The sequence below is a fragment of the Streptopelia decaocto genome (assembly GCF_964273445.1).
Source record: "Streptopelia decaocto genome assembly, chromosome: 15".
Lineage (NCBI taxonomy): Eukaryota > Metazoa > Chordata > Aves > Columbiformes > Columbidae > Streptopelia > Streptopelia decaocto.
Genome location: NC_138670.1, coordinates 9,872,367 through 9,891,775, shown reverse-complemented (window position 1 = coordinate 9,891,775; position 19,409 = coordinate 9,872,367). Strand labels below are relative to the sequence as shown.

General features: G+C 48.1%; 1 protein-coding gene and 1 long non-coding RNA gene across 4 annotated transcripts in view; one reads left to right on the top strand and one right to left on the bottom strand.

The window, feature by feature from the left end:
* The window catches only part of LIMK2 (LIM domain kinase 2), a 32,681-nt gene that overhangs the window by 6,974 nt on the left and 6,298 nt on the right, over window positions 1–19,409 (top strand). The window contains exons 1-12 of one of the 3 annotated variants that reach the window (XM_082065972.1): window positions 3,892–3,987; window positions 9,476–9,611; window positions 10,849–10,958; window positions 11,197–11,385; window positions 11,845–11,950; window positions 13,018–13,214; window positions 13,890–14,076; window positions 16,504–16,590; window positions 17,305–17,436; window positions 17,717–17,773; window positions 17,950–18,015; window positions 18,860–19,034. In XM_082065972.1, coding sequence (XP_081922098.1) covers window positions 3,935–3,987; window positions 9,476–9,611; window positions 10,849–10,958; window positions 11,197–11,385; window positions 11,845–11,950; window positions 13,018–13,214; window positions 13,890–14,076; window positions 16,504–16,590; window positions 17,305–17,436; window positions 17,717–17,773; window positions 17,950–18,015; window positions 18,860–19,034 — 1,495 coding nt within the window. In that variant the 5' untranslated portion in view covers window positions 3,892–3,934. Of the gene's footprint in view, window positions 1–3,891; window positions 3,988–9,475; window positions 9,612–10,848; window positions 10,959–11,196; window positions 11,386–11,844; window positions 11,951–13,017; window positions 13,215–13,889; window positions 14,077–16,503; window positions 16,591–17,304; window positions 17,437–17,716; window positions 17,774–17,949; window positions 18,016–18,859; window positions 19,035–19,409 lie in introns of those variants that run through there. The other 2 variants (XM_082065971.1, XM_082065973.1) reach the window with 2 other exon arrangements.
* LOC309446332 lies at window positions 7,222–17,263 on the bottom strand. Its single transcript, XR_014185445.1, has 3 exons — window positions 17,192–17,263; window positions 8,982–9,142; window positions 7,222–7,405 (listed from the first exon to the last, which is right to left on the bottom strand). It is a non-coding gene; the product is annotated as an uncharacterized lncRNA (long non-coding RNA).

The window sequence follows — 19,409 nt, the reverse complement described above, 5'->3', positions numbered from 1 at the left end:
ATCTAGAGTGACAGGATATGAAGCTCAAATGTACAAATGCAGACAAATAAAGATGTGAGCAAGGGTGCTTATTAAGATGACTTTGAAATGTGTGGATGTTTGATGCTTTGGATCTTCCTTTAGCTTTGCAGCTGTGAACACAGCCAGGTTTGTACACCCAGCAGCTGAACTCAAGAGCAGGGGAAAGATCAGCAACAAAAGGCAGCTGAATTATGGTAGAAGCAGGAAGACAAGAATCTCCTCACCTTCCTGGTCTTCTCCAGTTCCTGGCAGTCACAGAAAGCCCATGACAGGGCCTCAGAGGCGAGAGCTCTTCTCCACTCACCCTGCAGACTCTGGGAATGTCTCTCTGATGGCGTCCCAGTCAGCTTTGCAATTCACCAGCTCACTATCAGATTTAGGGAGGAATAGCTGCTAAGTGCCTGCTTGTACATGGATCACCACGACTGTTCAGGAGTTTAAAAATCCAGAGGAACAATGAAGTGCTTTGCAGGTGGCAGTGGCCGCATTCCGTGGAGGAATCTATCGGCTACAGGACACCATGACCCTTTCTGTTTAAGGAGGAGCTGGGCATTCCAGTCCAAACTGTTGACTTGCACGGCTTGTCCTTTAGGGCATTGTTATATGAAGGTAATTAGAATTACTCACACAGTGCAGAATGTATGAGAGAGTCCACGTGAGCGAGGCAGGATCCTTCCTGGAGGAGTTCAGCTGTCTGCAGAGACAGAAGCAGCAAGGCAGGAGGCGAGTGAAGGTGCGGTGGTGTAAGCGCTGGTCTTATTGCCGTCTGTGCTGGATTTACAGATCAGCAGTCACTGCTTCTAAAACTGTGCACAATCTATGAAGTTTCAATAGGTTTATTTTCTTTGGTTTGCTTCTCAGCCTACATGTATTTATGACATCTGTGTGCATTAGGCAAGTATGGTGGAGATAGAATTTTTATCTCCACCCTAATGTTGTGCTTGGTGATGTTTGGTACCACGAAGACATCGCTTTTTCAGTCTGCAGTTCTGCTGCTGCTTAGAAGTGAGATTCAGTAATGGAAACGAGCTTCACTTCACTGTTTGTTTTAGTTTACTGAAGAGCTGTTTGCAAGAGCTTTCACTCGCAGGTACGTGCGTATCGGAACGGTATCAGTTTCAGGAACTGACTGTGTCTTTCAACAGCAGCAAAGCACGTGTTATGTGTAAGTGCCTTGGAAATACAATGAGGTGTTGGGACTGTACTGAAGTATTTGGAATGCCTCCAGACTGCGCCCATGCCGAAACAAAGACTCGCTGCAGACTCTTCAGGCATCAAGCAGATGCTTTTTCCCCGGCTTATTCCAGCCCCACACATACCCAAGTGCCTGTCTGTGCCAGGATAAATGTATCTTAGGGCTGGTGGATACGCTGAGCAGTGCATCTGTCTGTGGACATGCTATTGCACAGCACAGAGTGTGTGGTAACGAGGGTGTCTGGATGTGCAGCCCAACCCCGGCTGCTTTAAGATATTAATCACTTGAATATCACAATAGCTATGTGATGCATTTCTGTGGGGACGAAGCTGTAACAGCTGCGACTTGGTTTGCTATAAATTTCACGTTAAGTCATTGTCGAAGTTTTTCATTTGTTCCTTTTTATTTGCTGGTTATATTTTTCAGGTTTCTTTCTGGCAAAAATTACTGTACAATTGTAAACCGTAGTAAGGAAGGCAATTCCCTGTGATGGCAACATGTTTGTAGTGGAAATGCTGTCAGCATTTGTGAGAGCGAAGATGCTGATACCTGACTTAAGCTGGTGAAGAAGAAATTTGCTTTGGTGCATTTTGGCCCTCAGAGATGGTATCAGTAAAACTGCATAGAAAAGGGTCCCACACACACAGCTGCTTATCAGCATTTTTGAAGTACAGTCATTCTGGCAGGAATTCAGGTCTAGAATGTATGAACGCATTAACACCTTTTCCAGAGCCCTTTTATCAGAGCAATTGTGTTCTCAAATAGGTCATGGAGACAATAAAAAAGGCAAGAAGTAACAAGAGAATTCTGTGTAGGAATAAGTAACTTACTGGCTGCTGCTGGGTCTTGCTGCAGAAGTAAAATCATTTTGATAAGATGTTTCCTGTTTAAATAGACATTTGACTATGTGTCCTTTGGCTTTAAGGAAGTCTCAAACAAAATCCCTTCCTCGTTGCTTAGCTGTCTGGGTGGGTTTTATTACTTTGAAGTTGGCTTTATCTGCTGGCTTCATTCACAGACTAGCTGGCTGCTTATCACATCTGTGGATCAAATCTTCAAAGGTTTTGTCTGAAGAGCTGGGATTTATGAGGTCACGTGGAATCCCCCTTGGAGGGAGTTCAGCCCATGGCAGCAGAATTGTGGGGAAAAGCTTTTGTGTGTAGGTGATGCCGGGCAGGGCAGGGGCTCTGCGATGCACCGAGGTGTGCGTGTGCTGTGGGAAGTGTTGCATTGCGAGCGCTGGCCCGTTTTCAGCACGCAACATATAGAGAATGTGGGAGACCAGAGTGCAAGACTCACCGTGTTGCTGCTTCCAGTAGAGCTGTGTGAAATGTCAGAAGGAATTAGACCCGTGCTGGAGTTGACAACCCCATCGGGCTCTGCTGCACTAGGCTTCGCTGCACTTTTACAGCCGGGCTTAGAGACTGCACTGCATGGGTGAAAATGATTTCTTTTTGTCAGAAAGGTGGCTGCTTATTAAAAGTTGAAAAAAAAGAAAGAAAAAATAGAGAAAAAAAACAGCGTAAAAGGCTTCCTGGCTTTGTGCTTACTTCAACAGCCAGCAGCAGCTGTCAAATCTGCAGCCAAAACTGCCTCGTCCCAGCCCCGAGTGTCCCTTGAACAGCGTGCCAGCTGAGATGAGCATCTCCAGTCAAAGCACATTTGAGCGCTCTTGCCTCTGGAACATGCAGCATGATTTTCAGGCTGTGTTCAGGCTTGCCAGGCTTTGCTGACTGGACAGGAATGGGAGGGCTCGGGGCAGCAGTATGTGTTTATTGCATTTCTGAGTGCCTTGCAAACAGCTTTAGCTGATTAGGCCACTAGAGATCACACTTGGCTTCAGAGCAAGCAAAATGATATAACTACAAGTGCTGCAAGCAGGAGAGGGTACTCTGTGCTGACTTATACCTCAGCTTCCATTCAGGAGATGAAGATTAGGTTAAATGATTGCAATGATCTCTGTTAAAACAGTCTTGGAAAGAAAGTTATTTTTCCTTGGGTGAAGCACACTGAGTTACCCCTTGCAAGAGGACGAGCAGATTGCAGGTGCTGTGGAGCTGGGGTGATCCTGCTCGCTGGGGGCTGGAGGAAGGGATCTAGTACACGTTAACTGGATGTGTTTGGAGACGCGACCTTTGTCACTCTGCCTTCCTTGACTTCTCCATCAGAACGTACCGCCGCCGCAGAGAGGAGTCTCGCGTTCGTGCGCTTGGCTCTTTCTTTGGCACAAGTTGCTATCTTTCAGCACTTATTAACGCAGCCCCGCGTTGGCCCAAAGCTCCACCTCTCCAAAGAAGTGGAGCTAATTCAGGCTCCGCAGCCACACGCTGTCCTCTGCAATGGCTCCTCCTCCCCTCCCACCCTTGGGTGGAACCAGAGAAGGGAAAACTTGACAATAGTTAGCAAGCAGCAGAGCTCGCAGGAACTGCTGCAGAAGCATGTCCAGCTAGCCTGGGTAGCAGTTGTTCTGCCCTTCCCGAGGGAGCTGCTGCTGCCGAGAGCAGGAGGAGGTTGTTACAGCCATGGGAGCCGGGAAACATCTGGAAAGGAATGAGCAGCTGAGAGACCTGGCATTCCTTGGGCAGCTTCAAAGAGAGGTGAAATATCTGAATCAGCGCAAGATTAAATGAGCTCTGGCTGCTGCCATGTTGGCAGAACAGACCTGTTCAGAGGCAGTTGGACGAGTTTGTGGCTGAGCCGGTTTATCCAGCGTTGAAGATGGGAAGTTACTTGTCTGCCCCAGCTTACTTCGCTCCCAAGGATCCCTTTCGGTAAGTCTTGCGCAGGATCAGCAGCGGATCTTCAAAGAGTCGTTTCCCCCAGTAACACTATCCCAAGCAGTTACCATGCAAGGTGTGAAGAGTGAGGTCCAGTGCTTGTGTGCAGGGAACAACCGGCCTCACTGGGACCTGTCTTGCTCTCTGGAGCAGACAGGGAAGATTCCAATTACCAGCCTCTTGGCAGATGTGTGGAACGAGGGAATAGCACCTGTGCTGTGAGCAGTGCCTGCGTAGCCTGGGTGAGCAGGCTGTGTGCTGTGAGCAGTGTCTGTTCTGTGTAGCCCAGGCGAGCAGGCTGTGTGCTGTGAGCAGTGTCTGTGTAGCCCAGGCGAGCAGGCTGTGTGCTGTGAGCAGTGTCTGTGTAGCCCAGGCGAGCAGGCTGTGTGCTGTGAGCAGTGTCTGTGTAGCCCAGGCGAGCAGGCTGTGTGCTGTGGGCAGTGCCTGCATAGCCTGGGTGAGCAGGCTGTGTGCTGTGTCTGCGTAGCCCAGGCGAGCAGGCTGTGTGCTGTGGGCAGTGTCTGCGTAGCCCAGGCGAGCAGGCTGTGTGCTGTGTCTGTGTAGCCCAGGCGAGCAGGCTGTGTGCTGTGGGCAGTGTCTGTGTAGCCCAGGCGAGCAGGCTGTGTGCTGTGAGCAGTGTCTGTGTAGCCCAGGTGAGCAGGCTGTGTGCTGTGGGCAGTGTCTGTGTAGCCCGGGCGAGCAGGCTGTGTGCTGTGGGCAGTGTCTGTGTAGCCCAGGCGAGCAGGCTGTGTGCTGTGAGCAGTGTCTGAGTAGCCCGGGCGAGCAGGCTGCCTTTCGGAGCAGCACCACGTACGCTGCTTTACGCTGTGCCCCGGTGCTCTGCTCCACTGCCACAGGAATGAGATTAACTGTAGCTGCTGCTGTCTCTTCCAAAGCTGCTTGTGCTTGGGCAGGGTGAGGTGAGGTGCTGCTGTGGGGAGTTCAGGAAGGTGATGTAATCTGCAGGGAGGCAGCGCCTAATCTTGTTTGAGAAAAGAAATCAAGTACCTTGCAGGTAACTAGAGACAAGCAGCACACTTCCCTTACATGGACAGGATTCTTCCCTGTGATATTTTTGTTAATATAACAAACATTCTTGATCCAGTTGAACAAATGAGGCTTGAGAAGGGCCATAGCTACAGAACAAGGCTTTGATTGCATTACATCTCCATAGTGAAAACTCTGAGTGGGGCCGAACGCAGCCAGGGTGGTGACGGACCAACGTGCTGATACGGTGCATGGATGGGGAAAGGCAGAGCTTGCAGTTTCATTGTCTCCCTCCTGTTCCCCTCCACTCGGATTTGCTCATTATTGATCCTGCTCCTGCAAACACAGTTTGTTGTACTGATTTGGGAGTAAGGAGCCTTTTGTTAAAACAATCTAGGATAGGAGTAAATACTGCTGCGCAATTGCTAAGCTGCTTTAAGCAACTTTCTGAATCAGCGTCCACTTTCAGAAGAAAGAAAGTGAGCAGGCGTTTATTGTTTTTAATATGTGTATGGCATTGTGCTGAGCCACAGATACACCTTCTCCTAAGTGTGTGGCAATGGTTTTGCATAGTCAGAGCTTAAACATTCTGTCTTCTAGTACTTAGTCAGTTTTCTAGCATCCGTTCTTCCTTGTCTAGCGTCTCTTCCATCGCCAGTGCACACAACCCTGCCAGGGCCGGGTGAGGAGCCTGTGGGGTAGCTGCAGGCTGGGGTGATGGTTTATTCCGCAGGTTTCTGTTTGCGTGACTGTCCTCTCCCCAGCTCTGCCTGCAGAATTGGAACCACAGCCCTTTCGAGCCTGTCTAGCGTTAACTGATCTAGCCTGACAGTGCGTCTGGGGGGTGGATTTTATTAATGAGCCCTTCTCAAAGGGATCTGTCTCTTCAGCGCCAGGGTAGTCTTTGCTTCCATGAGGGTATTGGCTTTCATTTAGATGTAAAAGAGATGCCACTCAATTGAATCTCCATCTCGCTGAAAACCAGGCTGGTTACCTGTTGTGACCTGATCCTCCTGCCACCCCTCACAAAGACAAGTAGCCATCAGGCAGCGATTTATGAACTCTTTCTGCACCTGCTGTGCCACTGAGGATCAGGGCTGCACCCAGATGCTGCGCAGGGTTCCTGGAGGATGGCAGTGGGAGGCGGATTAGTGTATTTTTTTATTACCAAGGCTGGGAAGTGAAGAATTATAATGTATGGGACTGTATGATCAGAGCAGGGCTCTGCAGCTCTGAAAATGGTGGCTGGGCAGCAAGAGGAAATGTGTCCAGTATGGCTGTTACCAGCCCTCCAAGAACCTTGACCACCACGCTTTGTTCCTCTGTAATAAGAAGAGCAAATCATCTAGGCGAAGATTAGCGGTTTCTAATCTATAGAAGACAGAGGAGTAAGAAATCTTCCTGTCCTTTGGTTGTGGTGACTGGCAAAGATTAGCTTGCTTAATACCTGCAGAAGTAATTGTGTTCCTGCTCAGCTGATGTGAGCCCTGGCAATGGCAGCGCTGCAAAGCCGCGCAGCTCACGAGGAGGGAGAGGAAGGAGAGGTGACTCTTGTATCTTCCGAGATAAAATTCCAACATATCTCTTCAGTGACAGTCACACAGAACAATCGTGTCATTCCTTTATCATTTGGCACTGAAACAGTTGAAACAATCTTAAAACGATACCTGTGTACTCTCAGTCCTCCACACCTGACAAAACCAAACCCCTTTCTACATTACAGAACACATGGTGAATACAGAAGGTGCTGCTTGGCCAGTTAGACCCATTACCAGCATCCAGCCTCTCTGGGGCTGGTCGCTTTGTTTCTGTTGTCTCACTGCCCTGGGTGGGGTTCTGAGCCCTAAGCTGCAAACCCGTCCTGCCCAGATTTGTTTAATTGCATAGCAAAGAACTGACTGGTTGCTGGCTCCACCCCCCTCACCTTCATTCTGCTATGGGTGTGTTGCAAATTAGATACCAGTGCTTATTTCCGGATGGAAGCAAACTAATCACAGTGCTCTAAGGTTGGAATAACACCATGAAGAACTAAGGGAAAGATAAAGGGAAGACAAGTATACGTGATCCTCTGGAGTCTGTCTAAACAGAATTGCAGTTTTGTTGCTTTTGCAGGAGTTTTATATTTTCTTAGGGGGGAAAAAGGAGTGGTTGAAGGTGAAAATGAAGAAAGGTGAGGAAGGGATGGTGGTGTGATTAATAACAAACAAATAACCCTCCTGCTGGGGGTGAACTTACACAGAGAGCCGGGTCCTGAAGCCCTGGTGGAGCAGTCTCCAGCTTTGCCGTGTGCATCCCAAGCGCAGGTCTGGTCACAGCTCCCCGTTTGAAGATGTAATCGCTCCCACAGCACACACTGGTACAGGCATGCACGCAGAAGTCGGATAAGTCTGAGGGATCGCATTTGCCTGTGTCGAGCCAGATGTTCCTGCCACAAGGTGATAGAAATCTTCGCTGTTAGTCTCCACTTGCTCTTTTCTCCCTCCCACTCACCCACTTGATCATTCAGCATGGGGTATGTACTGCACACGGAAGCCAAAGGCTGGTGGTTGAAGGCAGAGCGCGTGGTGATGCCCTCTAGGTCTCTTGCATACCATGAGCAGGGTGTAACCATGACAGTGCCCCAAGGCTGAGACGGTAATAACGCAGGTACCATGTACCGCAGTGGTGAGTTACTGCTCCCTCTGTCTCAGACAAAACTGGCAGGGCCTGCTGCACGTGCGGCAGTTCTTTCCCATCACTGAGGAGGGGGGAGTGGGCAGGGTTTGGAGCTTCTCAGCTGGGAGAACAAACACTATAAATGCCAAATACATTAAAAGGAGCAGCTTTCCTGAGGGTAGGGTACGGCACTAAATACCTCATGAGGCGTGTTTTCCCCTAAAACCATGGGCTGCTTACAAGCAGCCTCACCTTGTTGCTTTGCAGTCTTTTGAGACGGAGCAAATAACTCCATGTTGGAGCACAACCAGCTTCGCATATCGTCACACTGGTTATGAGCTGGTGGAGTTTACAAGGAATATCTTTGGCACAAATAAGCTTTCAGGAAGCTTGTGAGAGGTGAAGTCAACAGTAGCTCTCCTCTTAGACCTGGGAGCACCTAAAAAGTGCAACTGGTGCTGTGGAGAGAGCTGAATCCCCCGGACCCTCACCCGGTGTAACGGGTTCCCTCCAGTGCGGTAACTGGGACAGTTGTTGGGGTAAGGGGCAGAAGAAACTCTTCCTTCCATCTTTGGGAAAGCATCGTACTGATGATGACATTGATCCTTGAGGTGTTTCTTTGAACTAGTTATTGGTGAGTAACCTGCCCTGGATTCTACACTCAGAAACAGCCAATACCAGACTAATTTTCCTTTTGAAGTCTGAGAACCTGCTCCCCAGGGCTAATGGAATAATCTGTAGTGATGCAACTGCTGTCTGTGCCTTATCTCTCCATTAAATCACACCTCGGTGCTGCAGAAGTTAAACTCCCTTGCCCAGTGCATCCTGCTCAGGCAGGATTATTTTGTGTTCAAGAAGCCTGAAGATCTGGGTTCTGCTGCTGATTTGCTAAAATACTATCTGCAGTAGAACTGCTGCCTCTTTTTCCTTTATGGGGGGGCCGGGGGCAGGGGAGGAGTTTGTTTCTGGGGGTGGGTATAGGGAGAGGATTAATGGTTGCTTGTTGAAATGGGAGCTGACACTGATATGTGTAGCATTTTGAGACTCCATGAAATAAGAGAAATAGTTTTGTTTGGGTTTTTCTTGGTTGGTTGTGTTGGGGTTTGTTGTTGTTGTGATTTTTTTTTCTCATGTGCTGCCATCAGCAGAAGGAAAGGGAGAGCAGTTGGTAGGGAGAGCTGGAGGAGGACTTTCAGCACAGATAATTGGTACATGCAACAAATGTGGAGTTCAAAGGACTAATTGCTTTGAAAACTCTCCCTCAAATGGGCAGTGCTGCAGCTGACCTTTTGGGAGAGGTCTCCTTACAAAGAACAGAAAGGCTTTCCACAAAGGTTGGTGCAAACCTGGCTTTGTGTTGCGCGAGGAGGTGGATCCAGCCTCTGTCCCCCGTCCTGGACAGGCTGAGGTGACGGGTGCTCTGGCACACGGGGCTGTGAGGCCGTAGAAACACCGAGTAGAGACGGAGCAGAGCTGTCTGTGTCCCGGGCAGCTCCACAGCTGGAACCTGCAGCCGAGAGGAAGCAGAGGAGCACAGTTTATAAGGCAGAATTTATAAACCTACTGACGTGTTTTAATAAATGGATGGGATTTGTTTTAAACTTTGGAAGCTTGTCTTTTCCTTTGTATTGGTTGATACCACATACCGTGACAAACCTTGGGTTTGGTGCTAATTTTTGGTAGGAAAAGCATTGGGAATGGGGGGTTTTAGTACATCTGTAGCTAGAACAGCTGGTGATGAGCTGCTGCGGAATGGCTGTTTGTCCATGCAGGAGGGGACCTTTGTTGTTGATTTGTGACTCATTGCCAACTGGAACTTTGTTCCTTTGTTTCCTTCAAGGTGCTCTGAGTGTCAGGATCCCCTCACTAACTGGTACTATGAGAAGGACGGGAAGCTGTACTGTCACAAGGACTACTGGGGCAAGTTTGGGGAGTCTTGCCATGGCTGCTCTCTGCTGATGACCGGACCTGTGATGGTAAGGACTCCGGAGGACTCCGGCCTCCAACCACTTGTACTCGGCTGGGAGTTGCCCTAGCTACTCAGATAACCAAATAAACTGAAGGTAATAGTCTCCTTGCTGCTTTAATCTCTAATCGGAGATTAGAAATGAGGTTTGTGTGTGCATCTTCTGGATAAAGATTAATTTTGAACAGGCGTAGCCCTTAAAAGAGGGAGTTAGGGGGATCTGAAGCATATGAAAAAGTAAAATAAGGTGCTGAAATGCACGGGCATGAGAAGTAGAAAGGTGTTTAAGGGGACGTCTGCTCGGTTTCTGTAGCCCAGTGCCCCCCTGACTCCATGGGGTGATTTTCCGCTGCACTGCGAGTCAAAGCTCACAGCAGGTTGTGGCTCTGGGGACGTTGCCGTCCAAGTCCCACCTGGACTGTGGCCAGAGTGGTTTTCTGGCCGATGGAGTCTTGACGTATCGTCAGCCCCAGTGGCGCTGAGGCCTTGAACTCTGCCCGCACAATACAGGCTCGCCTAAATGTTCCCCTCCGTGCCGCGACCTTGCAAATGTTTGACCTTTAAAACTGTCAAGAATTAAAAATAACCATTCTTTTTCTAGGGAGGGCCTAAATAAAAGCAGCATGGCTCTGAGTAATATGATTGCTACCTCAAAGGGAATTACCGTGAAAAGCGCAGACAATTTCTCATTGCCTGTAAAATACTGCCAATAAGGGAAGTTCTCATAAAGAAAATAGAAAAACAGATCAATGAATAAAGATATTCTTTAAAGGTATTTTGTTGTCTCAGTCAGCTCACTTTTTTTTTCCTGTCAGCTGGCTGGTAAAGTGTCTGAATTTGTGCATTGCCTGTCTGCCAAAATAAAAAGCCCTTTCAGCTTTATTAATTCAGGCGTAACATTAGTTATCTTGCCAAGATCAACTGAACAGGAAGGTTTAATATCTTGTTTACTAGTGTGCAGCAGACTATTGACTATTTTTAATAGCTGAGCAGCCACCAAATATAGCAGAGGTTCCTGGGGCACAAACTTTGCTTTGCATGTTGATGTGTTTGTTTCAGAGAAGTTTTGCAAACCAGATGTCCGAGATGGGATTCAGGAAAGGCAGAATGGGTTAATGCAACTCTTCAGTAGAAAACTGCCGCTTGACTTTGAGATCTGAATGAACACGGGAATCAGAGAAGAAAGCAGGAGCTGCATCTGCTGATGGATTTCAGCTCCACTAAGCTACTCCCTTTTCTGTCTGTAGGTGGCTGGCGAATACAAGTATCACCCCGAGTGCTTTGCTTGTATGAGCTGCAAAGTGATCATTGAAGACGGGGACGCTTACGCGCTGGTGCAACATTCCACTCTCTACTGGTAAGACGGAGCGGCTTTGCCACCACATTGCTCTCCGCTGTACGCGCAAGCCGCGTTTAGCTGGCTCGGTGTGGTTCAGCCACACGTGGCACTGAGGAATGCCAGGAAGCTGCTTTTCGAGGGAGGGAGGGATGGTGTGAGCACTAAAACTATAGCTTATGGTCAATGGGAGAGCTTGGAGTGTGAGTTTGGCACGGAGGAATAATATGGCCATAATGACTTTCTTCACTTCCTTTAGTGGAAAATGCCATAACCAGATTGTGCTGACACCGATGATAGAAAAACACTCCACCGAGTCTCTGCGTGAGCAGCTGCCTTACACGCTGACCCTCATCTCCATGCCGGCAGCTACCGATGGCAAGAGGGGCTTCTCTGTGTCTGTTGAAGGTGGCTGCTCCAGCTACGCCACTGGTGTCCAGGTGAAAGAGTGAGTATGACCAGGCTGTGTGCGACGTTGGTGTCTGCGCGGAGGGAGCTGGTAAAAATTCTGCGGCACTGCCGCCCTGCCAGCTGCTTTAACTGCTTGAGGGGATCCATCTCGGCACAACAGGGATGTATGTTGGCCAGCAGCCATTTGTCTTTGGTCTCCAGTTTGCTCTTGTGACAACTTCAACTGATAACTTTACTTCTCAGCGCTGTCTCCTTTACTGAGCACAAAACATTTGGAGAATTGTAATGGACTAGCAATTTCTGCCGTTGGGCAATGAAGAGCTCTCCCCAAACCAGCTCAAACCAAAGCGCTTGGTCTAATGGTAGCTCCCTGTGTTGGTAGATTAGCATTGTTTTATTTCAAAATGCCAATATGAAGGGAAGCATCAGAGATCAAATATTTTTGATAATTTTGGCTAAACTGACTTCACACATACACAATAATTCCCATGTTTAGAGTTAACAGGATGCACATCAGCCCAGATGTCCGAAACGCCATCCACCCTGCAGATCGTATCCTGGAGATTAATGGAGCTCCTATTCGTACGTTACAGGTGGAGGAGGTGGGTAGAGTTCTGTTATGAACCCTCCTTCTCATCTGCCTTCCTACAGCTTTTCTGCCTCTCAGCGCTGTTCTGCCACCCTACATACGGTGTGTGCACACCCATAGTACTCGTGCTGACAGTAGGAATAAACATGAAGACAAGCTTTGCCAGCCCTTCCAGCAAAAGAGGAAAATCTAACAGGTGGAAAGGCAATTGGGATGCAGTTCTGATTTTGTGTCATTCAGACATGGAGGAAGGTAATAAGAAAAGCATATGGCTGTGACATCTCAGAGGACAGAGAGGCTGTGAAGACTATTCGTGTATTGTTAGTGAAATCCACTGTTCTGATCCTTTTAGAGGCAACTGCTTATAGACAAAAGCTCAGCGGGTCCTAGGGATGAGCTTCCTATTGCAAAAAAAGAAAAAAAGAATTTGATGTCTGTATTTACAAGCAAATGCTTTATACAGATCTTAGGTGATGCTGCACGAGTGTAGTGAGACCATCAGTACCTTCAAGGAAAGGACTGTCGGGCAGTGGTGGAGTCGCCATCCCTGGAGGGGTTGAACAGACATGTAGATGAGGTTCTTAAGGAAGTGGGTTAGAGATGGACTTGACAGGGCTGGGTTAATGGTTGGACTTAATAGTCTTGAAAGTCTTTTCCGACCAAAACGATTCTATGAATCTATGATTCACTACACAGGGATTTTATTTAGCGTTGGTGCTGAAGAGAACATTAGGAGCACAACAGCTTTTGCGAAGCTGGTTTTTGCAGCACTGTTCAGGGTGGAAGCCTGTGCAGTTTTTGAACACTTCTCAGGATTTAAAAAAAAAAAAAAGGTGTTTGGTCACTTGTAACTGACAGAAAAGAACAGAAGAGGATTTGGATAGCATGAGGAACTTCTGTGTTGCTAGTTTGATTTGTCCAGTAGACATCTGCAGTGCACACAACTAAACCACAACTATGGAGTGATCTCACTGAACTCTCTACTCCGATTCCTGTGGGTCGTTCTGCTGTGTCTCCTCTGTCTGCTGTCATCCGTGTTCCTCTGCTCTGCTGCCATCCTCTCCTTTGGTTTGATTTCAGGTGGAGGACTTGATTCGCAAGACAAGCCAGACGCTTCAGCTGCTGATAGAGCACGACCCTGTGTCGCAGCGCTTAGACAGGCTGCGTTTGGACTCCCGTCTGCCCACCCACATGAAGCCGCCCATTTCCCCACGCTCCCTCTCGCCACTGGACATCAAGGAGAATCTGGAAGGAACGCTGCGGCGGCGCTCGCTGAGGTAAAGGCTCGGAAGCGCTGCCTCTGACCTGCCTTGTCTGTGCCCTGCGATGGCAAGTGACTGCAGAGACAAGGCTTATCTCTGATACGAGCCTTGGTATAAACCACTGGTGAAGCAGTGGAGAGCTTCACATCCTGTTATTGCCACGTCTCCATTCCCTTTCAGGACAGCAAGGTTTCCTTAATAAAAATAAGGAGCTCTACTTTTAACATAGAAAAGCTACTATGTTTTACAGTTAGAAAATGGAAAGGTTAGATTTTTGCCAGTCTTGAATGTCTGGGAAGTAACAGAATATAGCTGAGACCTAGGATTTGGGCAAAAACATGTCTTCCTAGGCTGGGTCACTCATTTGCTCGTGTAGCCATTTGCCAGTATGTTAATCTTTGTTTAGAGACAGCAAGAGCTGTGTCTTTACAGCTTCCTCCTCCTGTTCCCAGAGTTCCACCTCTGACAGACAGTGCAGGACATGTGGTGGTGTTGGCCAGCTCCGACTTGGAAGCTGCTCTGGGTTTGTGAAGAGCTTCCATGGTGCTGGGAGAGCATCTGGCTTTTGAGATATAAAGAGCACTGAAGCACATCTAGAAACTCGTGCCTTAGGAGCTAATGATGGGATATGTTGGGCCAAAAGTTTCCTAGCAGCTTCCCTGATCTTCCTGTGTCTGCTTTGCTTTCTAGGCGAAGTAACAGCATTTCTAAGTCTCCTGGCCCCAGTTCTCCAAAGGAACCGCTCCTCCTGAGCCGTGACATCAGTCGCTCTGAATCCCTGCGTTCCTCTTCCAGCTGCTCCCAGCAAATCTTCCGGCCCTGTGACCTGATTCACGGCGAAGTTCTAGGAAAAGGATTTTTTGGACAAGCTATCAAGGTTAGGGAGGTCCCCAAACATTCATCCTTTACTTTGGTTACAGAAATGTCTGCCTGTTTCGGGATCCTTCACGACTGTCTCGGTGGCCTTTGCCCTGCTGATAGTGATCACTCTTGGAACTCACCTGGTTTGCTCAGTGAGGTCCATTTCTCTAGTTCATTCCCTGACCCTGAGTGTCCCTGGCTGCATGTGGTTTTGACTTTGTCCCCTTTGAATGTCAATCTCGGCCATACACACTCATCTGAGTGAGGTTTAGAGCTCCAGCATCCCTGTGTCACAGCAACCACCTGGGCAAGGTGGGGAGAATGGGGAACGAGCTCCACTGTCTCTTACAAGCTTCTTTCTTATGAAGAGGTGCATTCAACTCCCCAGTCCAGCATTTCTGACCACCCGTAGCGTGGCACGCTTGGGGTTTGCCAGGCTGAGGTAGCGACCACCTCTGAACCCCCAGCGGAGCCCAAATGGCTTGTCGATGTGGAGGCAGTGCTCAGGTCTTGCATGACGCTCACAATTAAGATCTCCATTAATAGCAGTTCTGCTCTCTTGTATTTAAGCTCTCCAGTCTTGACTGGGGGTGTTTCGGCAGCTCCTATCGTGGCATCCCTGGCATCATCAGGGGGCAGCTGTCTCTGCCTTACCACGGTGCTGTGAGCTCCTCAGTACTCAGGTTGCTGTTCACTACATTGTGGGACTTCTCTCCTTCCACCTGTATAAACTTCAGCTGCCCAGCCACCATATTAATCTCATGCTTCCATGGGAGGTGGTGAGCCAGTACTACAAACCCAATGCTTTTGACCTATACTAATGAGCATATTTCTCTTCTTCTCTGCTCATAGAGAAATAACAGGTCCAGGTAAGCGGAACCTTTCCTCTATCGCATGCTTTTGTCATCTGCGTCCCCACAGTTAATGGCACAAAGGCATTTCTTTTCTGCTCAAACTACCTGATAGCCATCCCGTTCTGGTGCATGCTCTGGGAGTTAAAATTGCCCCCTTGGAGTTTCATGATGACACTTGTTTCAGTTTTGCTGGTATGTCAGCTTAAGAATTCCACTTAGCCTTGTCTTGTCTTTGTCTCTTCACTTCCCTTTATCTTTGGGTATTAGATGTCCCTGGCTTTCATATCCCTGGCTGAAATGTGTAGTGTTCCCTGGCTCGCTATTTATATATGGATGCTTGATTTCAGACAGGAGCAGAAGAATATTTTACTCTTGCTTCTGTTGTGTTATTCCATGCATTCGTATTCCTCCTATATCAGCCTTGCTATGTCCCATGGTTCCAAACAGAACTAGTGTGCCTCACTGCTCACCAGAGCTCATAAGCTTCCTAAATACTATACGTGGGTCTTGTGTTCTGGGTTGCAGTTCTGGAGTTTTTCTGAAACGCTTTTGATTTTAAAGGGTATGAGGCAAAAAAGTGGCAACTTCCTTGAGCTTCAGATGGAATGTTTTTGATGCAACAGTACTGTATCTAGTCAGAGTAGCTCCCTTCTGTTCCTAGAGAGAAGGTGGTTGTTTAGTTACCTGGAGATCACAGGGAGACTGAGCTGTTCAAGTTAAGCAACAGAAGGGGAGATTTCTGGGAAAACCTGCTCATCAGAATTTGGCCTCTTTTTACTCATTCACGAACCCCATGCAAGCAAGGGAAAGCTGGTTAAAAGGAACCTCTAGAACACAGCAAAATGCCAGGGACTAGTTGGATGCCGGCAAACAGCTCCTGAGGAACTGGAAATGCTTTCCATACCAAGAGCCAGGAAATTTATTACCTGTTTATAATGGATTTCTGCGTGTTTGCCGCCATTCTGGGATGTTCCTTGCAGGTAGCGTGGTAAAACAACTGCTTCCTGCTTTATCTGAACAATCTGTACATCCCAGTTCTGCTTGCACATGAGTAAGTTTGATAAGCTCATCAGAAAGCAGCAGGCTTCTGAGTCCCCATAACATGTGGTAATGCAGATTTGGGTTGTTTGGTTTGGTTTTTGATGCATATGAGCATTGATCCTTTGCTGATACAGACTGTAGTTGTTAGGCTCTGTGTACAAAACGTGAGCATCGTGCTAGGCAAGTGCTTTCTGTAAGGGAACCTGAGGCATTGATGCCTTTAGAGGCTTTGACAGCCGGTACGCACGCTCAGCTCTGCGCTGCGTAAATGGAGACTTCAGCTGTGGTTCTTGGGATGCTGTTGATCTCTTGGTATGTTCCTCTGTCAGCTTTAGGTAGTTTCTGTTTCATGCACAGATTCTTTGCTGAATTCTGAAAGGAGAAATTTTATGCAGTTTCCCACACATCCCTGGGCTCTGAATTTTCTCCCGTCTATATTCCTCTCTGGATGGAGGGCAATGTTACCCTCTCTTTCAGAAGAGTTGCAAGAGCGTTGGAGCTGTGTATTCTTGAACCTTGCCTGTAGTTGTGGTGTCTGTTTCCACCAGGTGACTCACAAAGCAACAGGAAAGGTGATGGTGATGAAGGAGCTGATTCGCTGTGATGAGGAAACACAGAAGACTTTCTTGACAGAGGTAGGAGCAAGATTTCAAAAAGCTTCTGAGCCAGTAGTGTGGTGGAACTCTCTTCTGTCTTCTCCAGAGAGTGATCATGCCAGCAACCTGGCAGGAATTGAGGCACTGAGGAGGGAGATACCACATGGGGAAAAGCAAACACGAGCTGAATGTTCGCTGCAGTGAAGTGTGACTCACACTGAACAATAGACATGGCTTCAGCTCCCAGTTCATCAATTTTTCAGTGATAAAAAGCAGCCTGAGTCTGAGGCAAATTGAGCTGTGCAATACAAAAAGGATTTATCCCTTGAGCCTTGTGCATAAATACAAATGATGAGGGCCAATATCTGTAAGATATTTAAGACTCCTGCTGTATTTAAGCTAAACTATTTTCTTGGTGGCTGCTTACTGTGTTTTTCAAAGTCAGATTTAGCTTAAAGGTGGCTCCTTAAACACCTGACACTGCCATTCTGGCCCCGACACATGCAGTACAGACCAGATAGCTGCCCTGGAGAGCTCCCGTCTCTTAGAATTTAGCCAAACTCAGGGGTGCTCTCCTTAAAGACTAAGATCAGGCTAATTGCACAGTGTAAAAATGAAGAGGCAACAGTTAATTGACTACTTTAAGGTTGGTGTCTGAGTGTATTCTGTGATCCCTGGAGTGCTTCTCACCAGAGCTGATCTGTTTGGACTTGTTCCATTCTCTTCTTTGGGGTGCAATGTCTCTCTTCCCAGGTGAAAGTGATGCGCAGCCTGGATCACCCCAACGTGCTGAAGTTCATCGGTGTACTGTACAAGGACAAGAAGCTGAATCTCCTCACCGAGTACATTGAGGGGGGCACCCTGAAGGACTTCCTCCGCAATGCGGTGAGTATGGAAGCCTGGTAGACCTCTGTACTTGCTGTGGAATGAGGTTGACAGCATGGTGTTGGTGGTACCAGCCTTATGGTGCTTGTTCCTAGTCTTCTCCTTTGGACCTGTGTGGAAAAGCTGCTTCTGAGCTGTGGGTGGCCTGAGGCAGGAAGCACCTTCTTCCTGGGGCTGTATCGTCTTTCTCTGAGGGCTGCAAGAGTCCCTGTTGCAGAGGAATTGCAGTCACCAGCTGGCTGGTGAGATAGTCCCTGACCTTTGAGGACTTGTCTTTCAGGACCCGTTTCCCTGGCAGCAGAAGGTCAGCTTTGCCAAAGGAATTGCCTCTGGAATGGTGAGTCAGACTGTCTCTTCGTCACGGAGCAAAGCTCCAGGGTCAGGGTTAGCTGCTTCAGCGGGTGGTGCACGAGGGGTCCTGGGTGCTGCCCGACTTCCAGCAACTGGTTGCTGAGCTCTGTAAATGTGAAGGGATGTACTTGCATAACACCAAGTTTTCTCTCTCTGTTCCAGGCTTACTTGCACTCCATGTGCATCATTCACAGAGACCTGAACTCCCACAATTGCCTGATCAAGTTGGTGAGCTACACCTCTGTTCCCCACAGCATGCTGCTCACCTCCTTGACATCATCCTCCCTTGGTTTTCTCCACATGATGTTCTCTCTTTTGTCAGGGAGGAACTGATTTCAGAGAATTTTTGGTGCCCGAAACAAGGGAGCTTCATGTTCTCATAGGCTTTCCCAGACTGATCTAGCTTTCCCTGTTTCTTCATTCTGTTCTCTTATCCCTTTTCCTGGGGTAGCATCTCCTGTTAACAATCACATTACGAGAGTTAGTACAGCTCTCTTCCTCTCTTCCTTACCTCAGCTATGAAATGTTCTCTACAGCTGCTTCTGTTCTTTTAGCCGCTTGATGACTGTATTGGCACTCAGGATTCACACAAGTGCGCGGATGTGTGCACATGGGTGTATTCTCTCTTTTCTAAATGCTAGCTCACAAGAGTTTTATGTAGCTTCATTCTTTCAAGCCTTGCCCTTGTTCCCTTGGCTGGAATATGACATGAGCATGTAGGCTTCAAACGACCCAGGATGAAAGTTGATAAGTTAATTCCCAGCCAGATAGAATAGGAAAGTCTGAAAGGAAAGGTCCAGGTTTGCCCTGGCCAGTGTAGCCCAATTGATGGGCATTATTGTTAGTGACCACACAGGAAATAAGACAATCAAGAGAGGAAATTATGAGTTGGGATTGTGAATTGGGTGTCTTACACCTGTCCAGACAGGTTGCAATGCTCGCCTGGCTGCAGGAAACCCTGATAGTTGCTTGTACAGTATAGCTGATAGTGAACACGAATTGCAGCTTCTTTGCTTCTGAAGGGAGCTGAGAGGAATTGGTGGCTTGTACTAAATCTAAATTCCTTGTGTAGGATAAGACGGTGGTGGTGGCCGACTTTGGTCTGTCTCGGCTGATCGTGGAGGAAAGAAAAAAGCCCACTTTGGAGAAGCCGTCTGCCAAGAAACGAACCCTACGCAAGAGCGACAGGAAGAAGCGCTACACGGTGGTTGGCAACCCGTACTGGATGGCCCCGGAGATGCTGAACGGTAAGATAGTGACACCAGGGTGCAGGTAAGGAGACAGCCTGTGACAACGGGTAGGGATGACAGGATTACTGAAAGCTGCTGGGCCCTAGTAACAATCAAACCTATTAGAGCATGTGGTTTTAGACCTGCTAATACGCAAGCTTATTTATACACACAGGTACCCCAGCTGCACTCCCCTGGCAGTACCTGACCTGGTAAGCCTTTGTACCAGCTGGGGTAATGTTTCTGGCATGACAAAGGATTCTTCAGCAGGATGACAGACCTAAACTTGCTATCATTCGCATAACAGGGAAGACAAAAGAGTCCTGAAATAAGACTGAACCTGAGATCAATTTCTGTTACAGCCTTATGCTTTGGAACTGCCCCTGGAGACAG